The sequence below is a fragment of the Myotis lucifugus genome, unplaced genomic scaffold (assembly GCF_000147115.1).
Source record: "Myotis lucifugus unplaced genomic scaffold, Myoluc2.0 scaffold_20, whole genome shotgun sequence".
Classification (NCBI taxonomy): domain Eukaryota; kingdom Metazoa; phylum Chordata; class Mammalia; order Chiroptera; family Vespertilionidae; genus Myotis; species Myotis lucifugus.
Genome location: NW_005871068.1, coordinates 203397 through 220670, shown reverse-complemented (window position 1 = coordinate 220670; position 17274 = coordinate 203397). Strand labels below are relative to the sequence as shown.

Below are 17274 nucleotides of genomic sequence, written 5' to 3'. Positions count from 1 at the left end.
CTGGCAAGTGGACATCCCTCGAGGGCTCCCAGGCTGCCAGAGGGATGTCTGATTGCCAGCTTAGGCCCAATCCCCTGGGGAGCGGGCCTAAGCCAGCAGGTGGTCATCCCCCGAGGGGTCCCAGACTGCGAGAGGGCACAGGCTGGGCTGAAGGATCCACCCCCCGAGTGCACAAATTTTTGTGCACCGGGCCTCTAGTTAATTAATAAACAGTTATTTTGCCAGTATCAAAATGTTACTCCATTTCTACCCGGAATGTATCTTGACTAATTATTCTTCAGAATTCCCTAAAAAGCACATTTTCCTAGTCCCATTTTTAGACAAAAACAACCACCACCACAAAACAAACCTGAGGGATTGAGAACTGAAGAGATGAGTTAAACACACACAGCAAATACAGGACATAAGTGAGGTGGGGCTGCAACTTGAGAGACTTGTAGTTCCAACTCAATCCTACAGATAATTTGTATTGTTTTCTACATACAGTGTTTCCTACAAGATATTTATCCCTTTAATCTCTTTTTATTCATCTGTATGAAATGTAGAGATGGAAGAAGAGAACAGTAGGATAGGGGAAGTGAGTCTTTTGGCATGGCTACAGGGGATAAAGATGTTCTCAGCAGCCTTGAAAGGCATCATCTGGCATTTTCACTTGGGAAAGTAAAATGCTAAATTCATGGCAGCTAACAAAATAGTGGTTACTATACAATGATTACCCTTAATTAACGTCACTGAAGAACTTGTGTCCATCTGCATTCCGAAGAAGCTTCCAAGTCTACTTCTTGCCATCTGTATTTCTTAAGTAATGCAAATCACACAATTTGCTTCTGACATTATGTTTTTAATTATTAGAAGACTGTCTGTGTTATTGCAATATGTAGTCATCCTAAACCTTTGTAATTTTGTTAAGAAAGTATCATTGGAAAGTTGTGAAAAGAACTTCACTCTAAATATCGCCCACCTATCCTGAGGGAGATTCTATCCTAGAATAGGTATTGGAGACTCTTGGAAAGTCAGATCATCCTTTCCACTAACATATACAAAGACAGCTTCAAATCCTTGATATTTAATGTACAATCTCAACAGGTTATGTATTTTTAAGTTATCTGTATTGCTGAAAATATTAGAGATGTCCCACTTTTATTCCTTCTAGCCTGAACCCACCACCCACACCACAGGTTGTTTTGTGATTTCTTTAAAAGCAAAGCGTTCTTACCCTACTAAAACAAAACAAAGCAGACAAATGAAACAAACGCTATTTCATTCCTGTGAGCATAGCTTAAGAAATACTTTGTACAAAAAGCAGAAGCATTTCACAGATAACAAATTAATGCATATCTAAGCTCATACAGAGCATAACATCAGGAAAACAACATGACAAGGAGACAGTTATTAGACATTCACATCAACATCAGCAGAACCTCACACTTTTACAGACGTGGATTAATAATAAAGAATCAAGTTGAAATTGTGATAATTATAGCATTTCAATTTATTGTGGCAAGAAAAACATATCGGGTTAATGCATTAAATTCCTAGTCACAGTTTTATCTTATTATTAGATACTATTCCTTTTACAATTTTCACTCCAATAAACTAGTACAAGGAAGATCTTAACCAAAAAGATACAGGAATAAAGTACAAGTATTAAAGTAGTACTGTTTTGAAATCTAATAGAATTTCTTGGAGATGTGGCCAAAGGAGGCCTTTAGTTATAACCACCTTTATTTCCAAACTCAGCTACTAAACACATTATATGACTCCATAATACAATGGAAATAAGGTGTTGCATTAAATGATAAAAATAAAAATGTTGACTTTCTTGCAGAAAAGCCATGAGAAAAGGTCACTTATTCAATTTCAGCATTATATGCCCTAGGCAAATATCTGTCCTAAGTAAGTGTGTATACATATTTATATACACATTTATATACTCAGCTGAATATCAATTATTATAAAGCCTAACATTTATTTGCTCAAAAATTTCACGCCTTATTTAACATTCTGACACTGTGTCTGCAGGAAACAGAAACTACAATTAGGAGTGTTGGGTATCAGGCTTAGTTAAGAAAGTTTGGAACAGCACAATCTTCCATCTCAGAGTTTAACTGCAAATTTGTTAGCAGTGAGGTAAAATAAGGAGATGGGGCTAACTTTTGGTGGTCTCCATCCCATCCTATCCCATGAACATTGTTTTGTTTTCTTACACACATTTCCTGATTAGCAAAAGGTTAAAAAATATTCAAGTAAAAGATTAATTTCAGTGGAAGGGAAACAAGGCATATCATTCATTCAAGAAAATTGTTTTTGGTGTTTTTTTTTCCACTTGTGGAAAAGCATGAGGTTTACACAGGGAAGTAGAGCAGAAGGGTTCTTGATACCAAGACAGGGCCAATGTTACTCCTGGGAGCATTTTGAGAATTGTAAGGAGTTTGGGGATGCTGAATGATTGCTAAATCAATGGATGCAACAATTCCACACTAAAGAACTGTTTGTATCTCACTTGACTTTTTTGTTTATATTTGAAAATACCTTATTATTAACACTCACAGAGAGGCAAAACAAAGCTATTTCACATACGAGATATTGCTTATTTTGGGGAATACCAAATTTGAAATAAATTCCAATTTTTAAAAATTTACATAAACTTTTAATTTTAGAACTAGGAGCCCAGTGTGCAAGCCCCGCCCTCAGTCCCTGGAGTGGCCTCAGGCTGGTCACGTCCTCTCTGGGTGCCTCCCCGCTTTCTCCCCGTCTCAGGAGCAAGGCCCCAGCTATTATGCTAATGACCTGGTCATTACCGTTACCGCATATCAACCATTAGCATATTAGCTCTTTATTAATATAGTTTTAGAACTACAAAAAAGTTGCAAAATAGTATAGATAATTCCTGTATACCTCTCATTCATATTCTTTACTGATAGCTCACATTACTATGATATGTTTGTCACAAATAAGGAACGAACACTGGTATATTGCTATTAACTAAACTTCACACCATTTCGATTTCACTAGTTGTTCTTTTTTTTTCCTAATGTGATTTTTCAGTCCCAGGATCCTATTCAGAACATCATCACGTCTTCTTTGCCTTCTCTGGGCTGTGATTTTTCTCATATTTCCCTTGTTTTTTTTTTATGACATTGACAGTTTGTAGGAGTACTGGTCAGGTATTTTGTAAAATATCCTTAAATTTGTGTTTGCCTAATGTTTTTCTCATGCTCAGAGTGGAATTATAGATTTGGGGGAGGAAGATCACGAGGGTGTAGTGCCATTCTCATAACTTTATATTAAGGGTACATGTTATCAATATGCCTTTTCAATGATGATGCAAACCCGGATCACCTGGCCAATGTAGTCTTCACTAGGTTTCTCCATTGTAAAGTTGTTTCCCCTTCCCACCCTCTACTCTTTGGAAACAAGTCTTTAAGTATATACCATAATCAAGGGGAGGAGAGTTAAGTGCAACTCCCTGAGAGGAAAGTATCTACATAAATTATTTGGAATTCTCTGAATAGGAGATTTTTCTCTTTTCTCTCATTTATTTAGACATTTATTTACATCAGTATGGACTCTCAGATATTTATTTTATACACTGAGTTATAACCAAATACCATTTTTGTTGCTCAAATTATTCCAGCTTTAGCCTTTGAGAACTCTTTCAGAATGGCTCCCAAGTCCTTAACATGCCCTCTTTGAGCATTTCCTTGCTTTCTTGCACTACAAGATGCTCCAGGATCACCTTAAATAATCCCTCTCCAGTCCTAGAATCTGCCATTTCTCCAAAAAGGTGTGGTTCCTTCCCATATGACTTTTAATAATTCCTCAATATGAATAGGATGACATATCAAATTATTCTAGCCAGTACTACTGCTAATATACATTTTTATTCCAGTGTCTATCAGTTCATCTACTCTTCCGTTTTCTTGTACTTATATGGAATGACTTCAGAACTTACTGCTTTTTAAAAATCCAGATAGGCTCATTATAAATAGGCAAAAATATCAATTTGTTTCTTCTGGTATAGTCATATTGAGCACCGACATATAAAAACCAATTTTATTTTTATAGATTATTTTCCCTTTTTGTTACAATAAGGGCATTGCAGGGAATTTTTAAAAATTATGTGAGTGGATATTATATATTATCTATTTATTTTAGGAGACATTACATAATGTCTGTTATATAAAGGGAGTATTGGGTCCCAAAGGATTGATGTAAGGAAAAAAGAATAAGGTAGACTACAGTGTGTGGACTCTATCTGGATCCCAATTTAAGAGAAAAAAATCTATAAACTGTTTATGACATTTATGAAACTAGAAATTTGAACAATTAGATATTTAAGGATATTAAGGAATGAATTTTGATGTGATAACAGTGTTGTAGGGGTGAGTGTGTAATGTATACCTTTTTAAGTATTTATTTTTTAGAGATACACCTTAATTTTGTTGTGACCTCATTAATGGTGTTTTGGTGGGGAGAAAAATGTTACTAGATCCCAAGATACTATTCTGCTGTATTTATTTTCTCTCTGTGTGTTGGTTACAAGTAAGATATAGACTTTTATATATGGTAAGACCATATTTAATAAGCAGAATAAGCTAGCAAAGCAGCCTCATCTGAAAAAATCTCAAAATTAGAAAATATTTCCTTTAAACATTAAATTACACACATCTTAAAATGAAACGTTGTTGGAGATTTATGGTCTTACCATATTTAAAAGTCTATCTCTTACCAGAGTGTTTATTAACATAGGATGTCAACAATTATTTAAAGGAACGTAATACAATTCTCAAAAACATCCCCAAACAAAATTAATTTCAATTCATATGGGTTTTAAAAGATAATGAATGCTTTAGAAGAGAAATAGTGCTTTATATAATCAAATGGGCAAGGCTAAGGACACTTCAAAATATTTGATAATAACCACAACTCACAGCTGTTTTTAATGCCTATTGTCCTGGGTATTGTGGTAGCTTTCATGCATAGTGAGACTTCAAATCATTCTCTCCACAAACAAAGAACAATTTAAGTTGCTTTCAAATATTTTAAAACTGCCAATCTAAAGCAAAACTCACCTCAATGCTATTAAACTAAAACAAGGAGAAACAGAAAATATAATCTTTGTGTTTTTACTCTGAATGAATCCAACTCTAAGTTCCTAAATATATGCCAGAACATATATATTTTAGATACACAGGCAAAACCATACATATCATTTTAAATATGTATAATGTAGATGGAATTATACCTATCAGTACCATTTTACAAGTACTCAACTGATCAACATCTCTAGCTCAACTTGACCACTCGTACGTTACATTGATTTCACAAGTTTTTTTACTGATTATGACTAAATTTTCACTAGCACTTAAGTTCCTTTTGTGATTCACTACGCTATTGGTCTATGGTGAAAATGTTTCCAAACAAAACAAAACAATTTGAGGGGAGCAATTAACATTTAGTAGGTAGGTAAGGCTTTCACATAGGAATGCACTGAATAAAATCTGCTATTCAAAGAAACACTAATGAAATGCAGATAGCAATACTAACCACTGCTAAGTAAATCTGGACAAAAGAATATAACAGAATTCATTATTTCTACTAAAATATACGCTGCTTATGGACATCTATTATCAGGCACCATGTGCTTTTATCGACAATCCTTTTAGAATTAAATATCTCAGCCCTGGGTTGGTAGTGGCAGTGGTCTGAAGTAGATCTTTTGTCTAAGTCTAGACTAAGCAGAGGAGAGCATTAAACTCCTGGGGTTGACATCAAAATAAGAACAATATCACCAAGACTATATAGTGCTCTGTGGCATCTTTTTCAATAGCTCAAGTCCTATTCTGAGTGGCAACACATCACCCCCCCCCCACACACACACACATGCAGGCTAGAGACCAGAAGGACCTAAGAACTTTAGCCCACCTTAGCACATACTAGAGAAGGTAGGTCTGATGGAGAGGGCATCCACATCTTTTAAAGTATTCCCAGGATTCCTCTCATGTAACATCTACCTCTGGTAAAAAAAAAAATAGGCAAAGTGGCAATATTATATATTCTGGAACCAGTTAGAAAATTTTCAAATTCTGTTTGTTCCACTTATTCTTTATTCACTCTTCAAAATACTTATTGAACACCTGCTCAATAAATATTTGGGTATACAGGAAAAGTCATTCAATGTTTGTAAGCAAAATCTTCATCTGTAAAGCAGGGATAATTTGAACCTTTCAGGGTTAGGATAGGCACAAAATAATGCAGAGAAAGCATGTAGAACAGTACATGGTATACAGTAAGCACTCAATAAATACTATCTATTATGAGTTCTGCCTCTGAAGTTTGCCAACAGAATACAACCTCTTTCTAAATTAAAAAAGCTGACATTTATCATGTACTTACTATGTACCAGGCACCATTTTAAGCACACCACAACTCTATGAAGTATGTAATATTACTACCCATAGTGTACAAAAATGAGAAAACCTGGCAAGTTACTTAAACTCTCCCTCTCTAGGATCACACAGCTAGGAAGTAATGGAGCCTGGATATGACTAACCCAGGCATCTGATTCCAGTGTTCTTTACCATATACTGTATGGTGCCCATTTTTAAAGGGTAGAAAATTCAGGAATTTTTTTTTAAAAAATCAAGTTTGAAGATAATTACTAGTATATACAAACCTGAACTGTGTCCTTCATCCATGAAAGTATAAATCCAATCCAGTAGAAAAAAAAAAGAGCTGATGCCCAAACTAATTCCATCACTGAACAGCTGTACAATCTCTGTTGAGCTGCTTAACTTCTCTACACCTTACCTGGAAAAAGCTGTTAATAACTGTTCCTTATCTCACTTTTAAGTATTACTAATAAAGATATGAAGTGAATGAGACCTTTCCAACTTGGCTGAATGAGGGGAAGAACCAAGCTGCATCAGAGAATGTTTAAAAAGTATTCTAAAAATAAAAAAAGGTTCTAAATGTGCAGAAATTCTAACTAAAAATTCAACTCATTTATAGCTAGCATATTTACAGTATGGAAATGGCTCCTGCAAAGTATAGTACTTCCGGGTCAAATAATTTCTTTCCCATCTTGTTTGCTCTATTAGATTGATCACCAAACCCTTCACATAAAGAGTAAACTTCAACTGAAGCCTATTGAAATGATCACAAATCCCAAATAAACAGGATCTGAATTAATTTCCTTTTACCACAATATACTTAAAATATTATGTCTAGGGATATACTAGAAAGAAAAAAATTACTAGTATTTAGCCTTAAATATTCCATAGAACAAGCTTCCCTCTCTGTGTGACAATTCAATATCAAAATGAAAGCCTACTATCGGACAGCTAGAAGGCAAGGGAGCAGCCTTCTACAGGAGGAAACCTTCTGCCACTGGTTTAATGCAACAGTGATACCAACAGAGACTGCCACAAAACTCGCACCACAGCACCTAGCCCTGCCATCCACATTGGCTCTACACATTGAACTTGGTCTACACACAATAGGCTCCATAAAGCAACTGGACTACATGTCTGTTTTAAGCACCATTAGTAAAAACTCTATAACACTTTATAGGTTTTTAATATCCCAGTAGCTTGTTTTGAAAGGCAAATATAAATAAATTGTACAAAATGAAAATATGACTTTTCTGCTCATCCAGGAAAAAAATAAACTCCCATATACACATATAAAACATACGAAAATTATTACAAGAATTCAGCTAATGTTGTTGAAATTAATCCTTCAGCATAAATACTTAAGGCAAGTATTTTAAAATCTTTTATTAATAGATTACATTATAAATAAGTCTCACAACTTGCTAGAAAATAGAATCTTTCATAATCTTTGGTAAACAATTTGAAAAAAGTAAAATCCAGGACCTAAGCCTTCCACTGATTTTTTGTAGATATTACTTGAGAAAACATATTCAAGCCCATTTTAAAAATAGCAGATGTGGCTGAAACAAAACAAAAAGTTCTAACAAGCAAAAAGTAATATTGGGCAACACTTTAAAGGCAATTAACAATGTGGTTTCTTCTTATCTATTGTTATCAGACGACTGTCCAACCCATCTAATAAGACTAATTTCCAAGAACATTAATGTCAAGTAAATATAAAACAGACAAGTGTGCTATAGTTGATATGAGTTTCGTAACGTTTTTATTGTGGCAAATTATAATACATTAATGCCATTGTGAGTTTTGGTTTATTTAATAAATTTTAGTTCTTAAAATAATTTTGTTATGACAAAATATTCAGCAGATAAACACAGAAACCTAAACCAACAGTTACTGTAATTTAGCAAAATTTAAAATTCATGATTTTATGCAAATACCTGCGACCCTTTCTTTCCTGAAATGTTAAGATTAAGATAATAAAAACTTTCATTCAAATTAATAATTGTAATTTGAATTGAACAAGAAACTAAATACATCTTTAAAGTCCCCAAATTTCTATCATGTTTAATAGTTACTTCTAATTCAAATCAGGGCACAATTGCAACCTACTGTTTTGCAGTACTAACTAGAATATTTAAGCCTGGAGGTATTATTTTATTAAGAGTTAACAGACTGGCATATTTATGTTAAGGTCTTAAAAATTTCACGTATTGTAGTTTATATTCTAAGCATTCTCAATTTGGGGGAAAAACATGCGTTATTAAAAAAATATCTATAACTTACCTAGTAGTGATTATCAGAAGCATGTAATTCACTAAGTCTGCAAGAGGCACCTATATTCAACAAGTTAACGCTTTATAATAACTCTCTACGTGGCTCTTAACAAGTGCCCTTAAAAATTAGTTCAAATAAATTTATATTTAGTTTAAAAATTTAAATTTATTTTTCAAAATTACAGGGAGAGCTGGAAAGTTATACAAGAAATGCTGATTTAAAATGCATATCTGAGTATCTTATTTTTATGGTTATTAATAAAAATGTAAAGTCAACATTAAATATAAGATAATGGTTCTCATTAAGCTAAAGGACTATTTTTCCATTTTATTCTCCAACTTCAAAAATAAAGGATATTTTATTCTCAAAAGAGAAAAAATATTTTAATTTCTTATATGAGCATTTTTAAACTTTTATAAGAGGATAAACTTAAGGCATTTTATCAATTTCAAACTACCCTGCATTTCAAAATATAGTATATAGTTATTTTTTTTAGTTATTTTTCTTTTTTCGGGTTATTTAGCATCACTGATTAAAAAAAATTGAAATATATTTTTATTGATTTCAGAAAGGAAGGGAGAGGGAGAGAAAGATAGCAACATCAATGATTGGCTGCCTCCTGCAAGCCCCACACTGGGGGGTTGAACCTGCAATCTGGGCATGTGCCCTGGCCAGGAATCAAACCATGACCTCCTGGTCCATAGGTCGACCCTCAACTACTGAGCCACGCAGGCCAGGCAATTATTTTAAAATTTTCACTTTATTTTTATTGTTGACACTATTACACATGTCTCAATTTCCCCCTCCTTTGCCCACCTCCCCCCAGCCCCCTCCCCCTGCCCCTCACGCCATCACCTCATTGTTGTATGTGTCATGGGTTATGCATAGATGTTCTTAGAGTTATTTAAAAAACATCAAAATGAAGAAACAATTAGAAAATTTGTCTGAAAGAAAATAAATGCTTAAGAAAAGGGATATGTTTTAATTTTAAAAATAATGTTTGCTATTGTGTTGGACTATTAAATGATAGCAGCAAATAATATTTATAGCATAAACATAGAAGTGTTATGAATTCACTGAAATTATTAATATTTCTTAACAAAATTAATCTAAACCACGATTTAGATGACTGAATTAGCTAGCATTACACAACTATGAAATATGGATAAAACAACCCTACTTTCACTGTATCCTGGCACACAATATATGACTTGGCACTGAAGTATCCATTAGAGAATTATAAGGGACTTTACATGCATTGTCATTTAGGAAAGCAGATTTGCTGACAGACAAGAAATCTGTGGATAAATTTATTTATTCCTTCACTCAAAAAATATTTCCTGAGTGCCTACTTTTCATCATATACTTTCTTTTGCCTTGTTATGCAAAAAACATGTGGTCCCTGCCTTCATCAAATGACAACACAAACTAATGTAAAAATAAAACTGGCAAACAGGATAAAGATATACATGGCACCAGGAGAGCATATAACGGAGGATTTGATGTGACTTAGAGAAGTTGGAAGGCTTTTCTGAGGCGGGGGGAGGATTGAGATCTGAAGGATGAGTCAGATTTAACTGGGTAAAAAGAACAAAGGTAAGAGAAAACACATTAAGTGCAAAGGCCTAGTGCTGGGCAAACAGAAAGAAGGCCGGTGTAGCCTACTTTACAGGCAATAGCCAAACCTGCAAGGGTCTTATCAGCCATTTTAAGGACTTTGATCTTTATCCTAAAAACAGCGAGAAGGCATTCCATTTTTTAAGCTAATGAGGGTGAGAAGTGAAAGAACAGGATCAGATGAGAATCATTCCCAAGAAGTTCATCTGGACTACAGGTTGAACAAACAAACAAACATAAATGCTATGTTTATCATGACCTTGGCTGAAAATATATTTTGTCACGTGCAATAGGAGAAACAGAGGAAGCAAAGTACATTAATTTTATCTTTTCTAAACCCAACCACCACTTCTCAAACTTTTCCACTAATATATCCATAATCCTGAAGGGACTCATAACTTTGGGAGGTCTGGGAAGTGCAGCTTTAAGCAGCCTGCTGCAAGCCTAAAATTCCTGTTAAGCCTCTAGTCTCATCTTTTAAATCATGCCAGTTTTACTTTCTACAACATAAATATAATACCGCTGTTAGATTTAATATAAAAATGTTGTTTTAGAATACTTAGCAAAAATCAACTCTGGCTTCTTTCGATGTTTTGGCTTCCGCAATCATAGAAATGTACCATTTTAAAAGTACAGGCCTACTGTATATATGAATAATGTGGATTCACTCACTGAATGTTATTCAATACCAGGATCCCATAATTGAACACTACATTTGCTGTTCTTTAGCCAGACACTAAACCATGACAAAAATCATAAAAAATAAAAAGCTTTAGACTTTATTTTTTCAAATTACTTACCCTCCCTTCCTCCTTCCCCTTATAAATTAGTCCAGATGATCCATCCTTCCAGTACTCTTTACAGAAGCTAATCCTTCACCTTTCACAATAAGCCCTGTGTGTGAGGTGCTATAGGAAAGTCACGTAGAAAGCTAAAAATGTCATTAAGAACAAATTAAGTCCTAATCTGAGGTCACTATGCTGTAAATGAAAATTATAATTTATCATTGGTTTAAGAACAGCATTAATATTTAAAAGCCTATATTCATTCTTCATGTAAGAATTTGGGTCAGTAAAATTCTAAATATCCAACAACATAATGTTAATGATGTAATTAATCTTCAAAAAACTCATTTTAACATTATTTCCAAATTATCCCTGAGAAACAGATTTGAAACAGCTGTACCAATTCAATACACATTCTTTGTGGGCTTATTTTTGGCAGGCAAAGTTTTATAATGTGGTATTTATTTAAAGTCAGGACATGATGAGATTTTTATTGTTTTTGTAAAATGCAGATTTGTTCTCGTACTTTTGTGCCACCTACTCATTGCTCCTCCCTCACTTTCCTTCTACTGCCCACCTTTCCCCTTCCATCCAACAAATCTAGACACAACCCCTGTGGTTAATCACCCCATCACAATTCTAGAGTCTCTTGCTGTGCCTCAACATTTAGAATATACTCTCCTTAGAATATGCCTTAATTAAATTACTTAAGCAGTTGCTAAAATACCACCTTCCCTGCGGATCCTTCCTTATCTACTAAAATCATCATCTTCACTTTTCACTGGCGATTGTATACATATGAAACCTTAAAATTTGCCAAATATTTGATTATATTTGGTACCTGTCTCTGTCTTGGCGTAGGTTTGTCAAAGTCACTGCCATCCCTTACAGAGACTAATTTCCCCAAAGCAGGGAATAATTTATTTAAAACAATCCATTGAAGTACTTTCATAAAGAAGTACTGAATTCATTATATATAAGGACCAGGATACATATACATAAATATACTCTTTTTTCCTAATCTGCATTAATCATGAGTGTTAACTTAAAGAGCAGACATTAATGACACTATAAATAAAATGATGTTTCTTGTGAACTAAACTTTACGTAGTGAAAAGGTAAATTTCGTTTTTTGTAGCATGACAAGAATTCCCATTCCAAAAACGTCAAATCCAAAGTAGGTGATTGTTGGTCACTGTCCAGTCACATTGCAAATCGGAATAAACTAATTTTTAAAAAGGAAGTGTATGACCAATTTGATTATATTTTTCCTCAAGTTTCTGTCAGAATTATTTCTGATCTCTCTCTCAAGAATGTATAATTCAAAATTTTGACATGTTCATTCATCTAATAAATATATATGTCAAACTCATCTCTGGATCCTATGAGGGGGAAAAATACTGAAAAGCATTGTATCTGTCAAAACTTCTTTATCTTATCAGATACATTCTCCTTTATAGAATTTAAGATTTATGTTAAATTGACCTTATTTCTTATCTGAATTTTCCTCTTTTGTAGGGTTGTATGCAAACGTTGGTTTTATCTTTGCTTTTTATACCTAAAATAATGTATTTCATTTTATTTCTTCTTCTTCTTTTTTTGTATTTCATTTTCTATCCTCAAGATGGCTGAGTCATCGGGACAGAAATTGGAAGTCAGTGAACGCTTCTTACAGAAAATGGTTTATAGTAAACAGGAAAAAGTAGAGCAGTTAATTGTGGGATGCTTTGAGAAGAGGCTATCTTTAAAATTCCGATTATTTTAGGAATCACACTAATACAAGAATGGATGGAGCTAAGTCACAGAGACCATAAGAAAAGAGTAGTAAAGCAGGGCCTGTTGGTTGACTCTGAAAAAAAAAATCTCATTTTATTAGATCCAGAAAAGGATTAAGATCATTGGGAAAATTTCATGAAAGGAGCTGGTTCCAGAAAATAACTTTATCTTAGTCAAGTGGATATTTTGAAAGAGTTTCAATGTTAGAAAAGATGTGAGAAAAAAACTGGAATTACTGGGTGTGACACGGACAAGGAAAATTAATCGTAACATTAATAATAGGAACACTAAAGTGTTCAGGGGTTTTTACTATCATTCAGAGGGAAAAAATGGAGACTCAAATAACTGCAGATTATGAGGTATTTCCAGGCCCTGCAAGTGAACAGAAATGATTTTAGAGTAACAGACTGAGCAAAAATTAGAAAGTTATTGGCCTACTTTTCTACCTATAGCTTTTTCCAATAACTGCTTTGCTTTTATTTACTGTAAAAAAGTTTACATTTTAAATTTTTGTCAAACCCACAAGAGGACTGAATGCAATTTCTAATTGAAAAAAAAGTTACTTTCAAATGCTAAGTGATTTTGATTTTCTCAAAAATATTTTGTAAAATTCATTTTTAAGGTCTATACCATATTTCCAAATAGCCTGAAGTACCATCAAGATAATCTGGAATATAACTGTTTATTTTACTGACGCATGAAGAGTTCATATATTTACTGGAACTAACACTGACACTGTGTCACATCAAGTTTTCATTATGAACATAAAATTCTGTATTATATTTTACAAATAATGGAATTCAGGGTGAGCAAAAAAATGCAAGTGTTTCCTTATATCTTTACCAATAATTAATATGTAAATTTAATATTTATGTCTCCCTTAAATATATTTTAATAAAAAGTAACAGATCAAAATGAATTGCAATGTATAACTGGCCCTTCGTAAATAATCTTGAATATATGCTACCACAGCTTAATAATCTTGTCAGCCTGTTTTTCACCCCTTCATTTTCCCTCTCTGCTTACTGAGTTTCTACACCACTTATATAAATTGTCTGGAAGTATAAATGTATGGCTCTCCTATTCTTATGTGCTTAATGGTTCCTTTTCTATTTACTATAGAGAAAACTAACCTAGAAAGAGCGTAAATCATGTACCTTACTATATCGAGTTATAACTATTTAGGATTGGAACTAGTTGAACGCATATGCTATGTGCTTTAAATATTAAGGATGACGAAACCGTCACATTAGGAGCATGCTTAACTTCCACAATGTTTCAGTTGTTCTAAAGTCCTGTTCATTCTTTGGTACTGCCTTAATAACACTATTTGTTATACAGCATGAAATGAAGTTTAGTCATTCCAAAGCTACAGCCTAAATTAGTTGACTTTTAAACATTATTTCATCTGAGGAAAGGGTGAAAAGTAGTTCTAAATGTGTTTTGTAAACTATTTTGGGAAAACTGTAAAAAGGGGAAAATTTATTAGATAACAGTATAAGTTATAAGTTGAGGAAATATTCATTTCATCCAACTACTTATAAATCTCATTTTCTGATAATATCTCAAATCACATTTCTATAAAATTCATAGAAATCTCATCAGTAAGCAGTTTGGACTTAAAAAATACAGATGACATCAGTTAGTCTCTTCCGGTCTAATGTGTACAAGGATACACAAATTCCATCTTGGCAACCTCACTAATCTTTTCAAATAGCTCAAAAATACGTCACCAACAGGTATGGAAATCAATTCAACTTGAATATAACAGTCATTTAAAGGGCAGCTAACAATGTTAGGTCAACTTCAAAGAAGCTGCAGTTTAGGCTGGAGAGATTTTGAAAGGACTAGTGTACTGGGATGGATACTAATGTGTGTCAGAATATGTTCAGCATATGTTCTACTTGTTTCAGTGGACCTGAACTGTAAAGACAGGGGAAGCTGCAAGACTGTACTGGGAGGGTGGGAGGTGAAGAAGATGGAGTATGCAGCACTCACTTCAAGCATCATGGGAATTTGTGAGAGGTAGTCTGGAAGGAAATCTGACTCCCATGGAGCCAAGACAGTTTGCTTTGAGAATTTTAGGAACAGACTCAAACTAAAGCAACCTTTTAGGCAAATTCAAAGATAGGGTTTTAATTAAGCATGCCTGCTTCTGGAATATACCCTGCTCTTTCTTCCATGACTGAGATACAGAGAAGACAGATGTTTGTCGGTATCTGACAATGTGACAATGGGGTTGGGGGGGCTGGTGGGAATCTCGGAAAGCAGAATTTAAATAGCAGATATGAAAAGAGAAGAAGAAACAGAAAAGATGAGCCACTGCAGGACTTTGTCTTAGTCATGGCACCCATGGCACGACACCTTAGCACAATGCACCGCATACAGGGGGGCAGTCGATAGATCACGAATTCAATTTAATTAAATACACTCCCATTGCACTGTGCTTTGCAGTTACAAAGCACTTTCTATATATCAGAAAAGAAAAATGAAGTAAACAAGGAATACATGGACATATAAGGGAATAGAAGGAACACAAATGGATAAAGGAAAATCCACAAAAATAAGCAAGAAGCTGAAAAGGTTCGGGAAAAGAGAGGAAAAAAATATGTTTCTCCCTATCATTCTCAATTACTTCCAATCACCCCACCTTTCATTCTAAAGTACCTGGATCTTGGAAAGTCTGCCTGCTAAGCAAGCCCTAAGAAGGGCTCTCTCATTACAGAACGCACATTTTTCACAAATAAGCCTTTGGTCCCTGACTAATCTACCTTGAGTCTGTGCCTGGGAATAACCATGAGCAAAGCTGTAACATCTCCCAAGTGTGGCCAGTAATCATTTATTCAGTTCCATTCATTCCCTGTCAGCATTCCCAAAACCTTAGGAATCTTAAGCGATGGGAGATGAGAGAGCAGTAGTCGTGAGGGGGGGGGAGGTCCTCTACAGGCCCCTTAACTCAGACAACAGAGGGAGATCGTGAGGCAGGAAAGCCCAGGGACTAGAGAAAAGCCCACGATTGCGATTGCGACTAGGAGGGCGAGTATGTATAAGTATGGCACTTAGAAATTGCCAGGGAAAAGAGGGGGAGAGAGCCTTCAAGATGGAAGAAATGAGGAGGAATTTGAATGCGCATCACCTCTCACCTGGCGTCCAGCCCCCGAGAAAAAGCCCTGAGGTCCAGAAGAGGAGGAGGCAAAGGATGCGGGGTGATGCGCTGGAGGAAGCCCACAGACACGAGCACGGCTGCTGTCCCAGGGGAAGCCCGTATTCCTCCCCAAAAGTAGAGCATCCCAGGAGCACCCTCAGCCCAACCTGGGGGATAGGGTTTGCTTCCTGATCCCAACTGGGGCGGCTGCGTCCTGACCCTATTATGTGGGCTTAAAAGTTGCCCGGAGAGTTGGCGCTGGAAAAGGCACCTGGCAGGGGCGGCTACCGAGAGGGCATCAGGTTTCCCGGGAACAAAGGGGCTCTTGCAGGGGCGACCAGCCAAGCAGGTCCCTTGGGGGCTCCTCCCTGGGGGGGAAGACCGGGGTCGCCACGTCCTCCCGGTTTGGGGACGTCCAGGGGGGTCGGAAAGCGGGCAAGATGCGCCCGATATTGCGCCGGGATTCCGCAGCAGGGCTTCCAACCTCCTATCCTCCCGCGCTCTCCGCGTCCCTCTCCAGCTGGGGAGCAACCGGCTGGAGACAATAGGAGAGCGGGATCCCGAGCCCCTACCAGCTCCGGAGGACCCCCGCCGCCCCCCTGCACACCATGATCAGTCTGCGGAAGCCCCGATGGCGGGCTCGGCCGTCCCTTCCCTCCCGCGCGCCTCGACCCGCACCCTCGGGCTGCCTCGCCCTCCGCACAGCGGTCATTACCTTTCATCCAGTCCACTACTTGACTCGGAGACCATTTGCTCACCGGTTCCATGATCAGAGCCATGAGCACGGGGTCGGTTCCGCGTGGGGTGCGGAGCTCAGACACAAAACCAACTCAGCTGTCTGAGCCGCCTTCAGGTGGGGTGCCTCGCTGGCCGCTGCCTCGCTGGGCGGGCAGCTCGGAGAAAGCGGCTTTTGTGTCGAGTCTCGAGGCTGCAATGTCTCTTAGCGCAAGGCGGGCAGCAGCGGTGGGAGCGGCGACCAGGAGGGCAACGCGCCCGCGACCACTGCACCTCTCGGTCCCTGCCGAGGCGGCGGCGGCTCCGCCACTCCGTTCGGGTGTGCGTCCCCTCCGGGGCTTCAGTTCATGGCTTGCACTGCCGAGGGTCGCGACGCTATGGGAAGGAGCCGCCGCCGCCGCCGCCGCCGCACGCCCGCAGCCAACTTGCCGCTCGCCTCGCGCGCGGGAGTGAAGCCCCAGCACGACCAACTGCACGGCGAAATGACCAAGGGGCCTCTGCCACCCGAAATATCTCCTTGCAGCCCCGGGGGCGGGGCGCGCGC

At 36.8% G+C, this 17274-nt stretch overlaps 1 protein-coding gene across 4 annotated transcripts in view; it reads right to left on the bottom strand.

Annotated features, from left to right (window-relative positions):
- Positions 1 to 17185, bottom strand: part of CNKSR2 (connector enhancer of kinase suppressor of Ras 2) — a 247260-nt gene extending 230075 nt beyond the window's left edge. For all 4 annotated transcript variants that reach the window (XM_006085611.3, XM_006085612.3, XM_014453028.2 and 1 more), the window contains exon 1: positions 16711 to 17185. In XM_006085611.3, coding sequence (XP_006085673.1) covers positions 16711 to 16774 — 64 coding nt within the window. In that variant the 5' untranslated portion in view covers positions 16775 to 17185. The remainder of the gene's footprint in view (positions 1 to 16710) is intronic.
- Between the last annotated feature and the right edge of the window lie 89 nt (positions 17186 to 17274).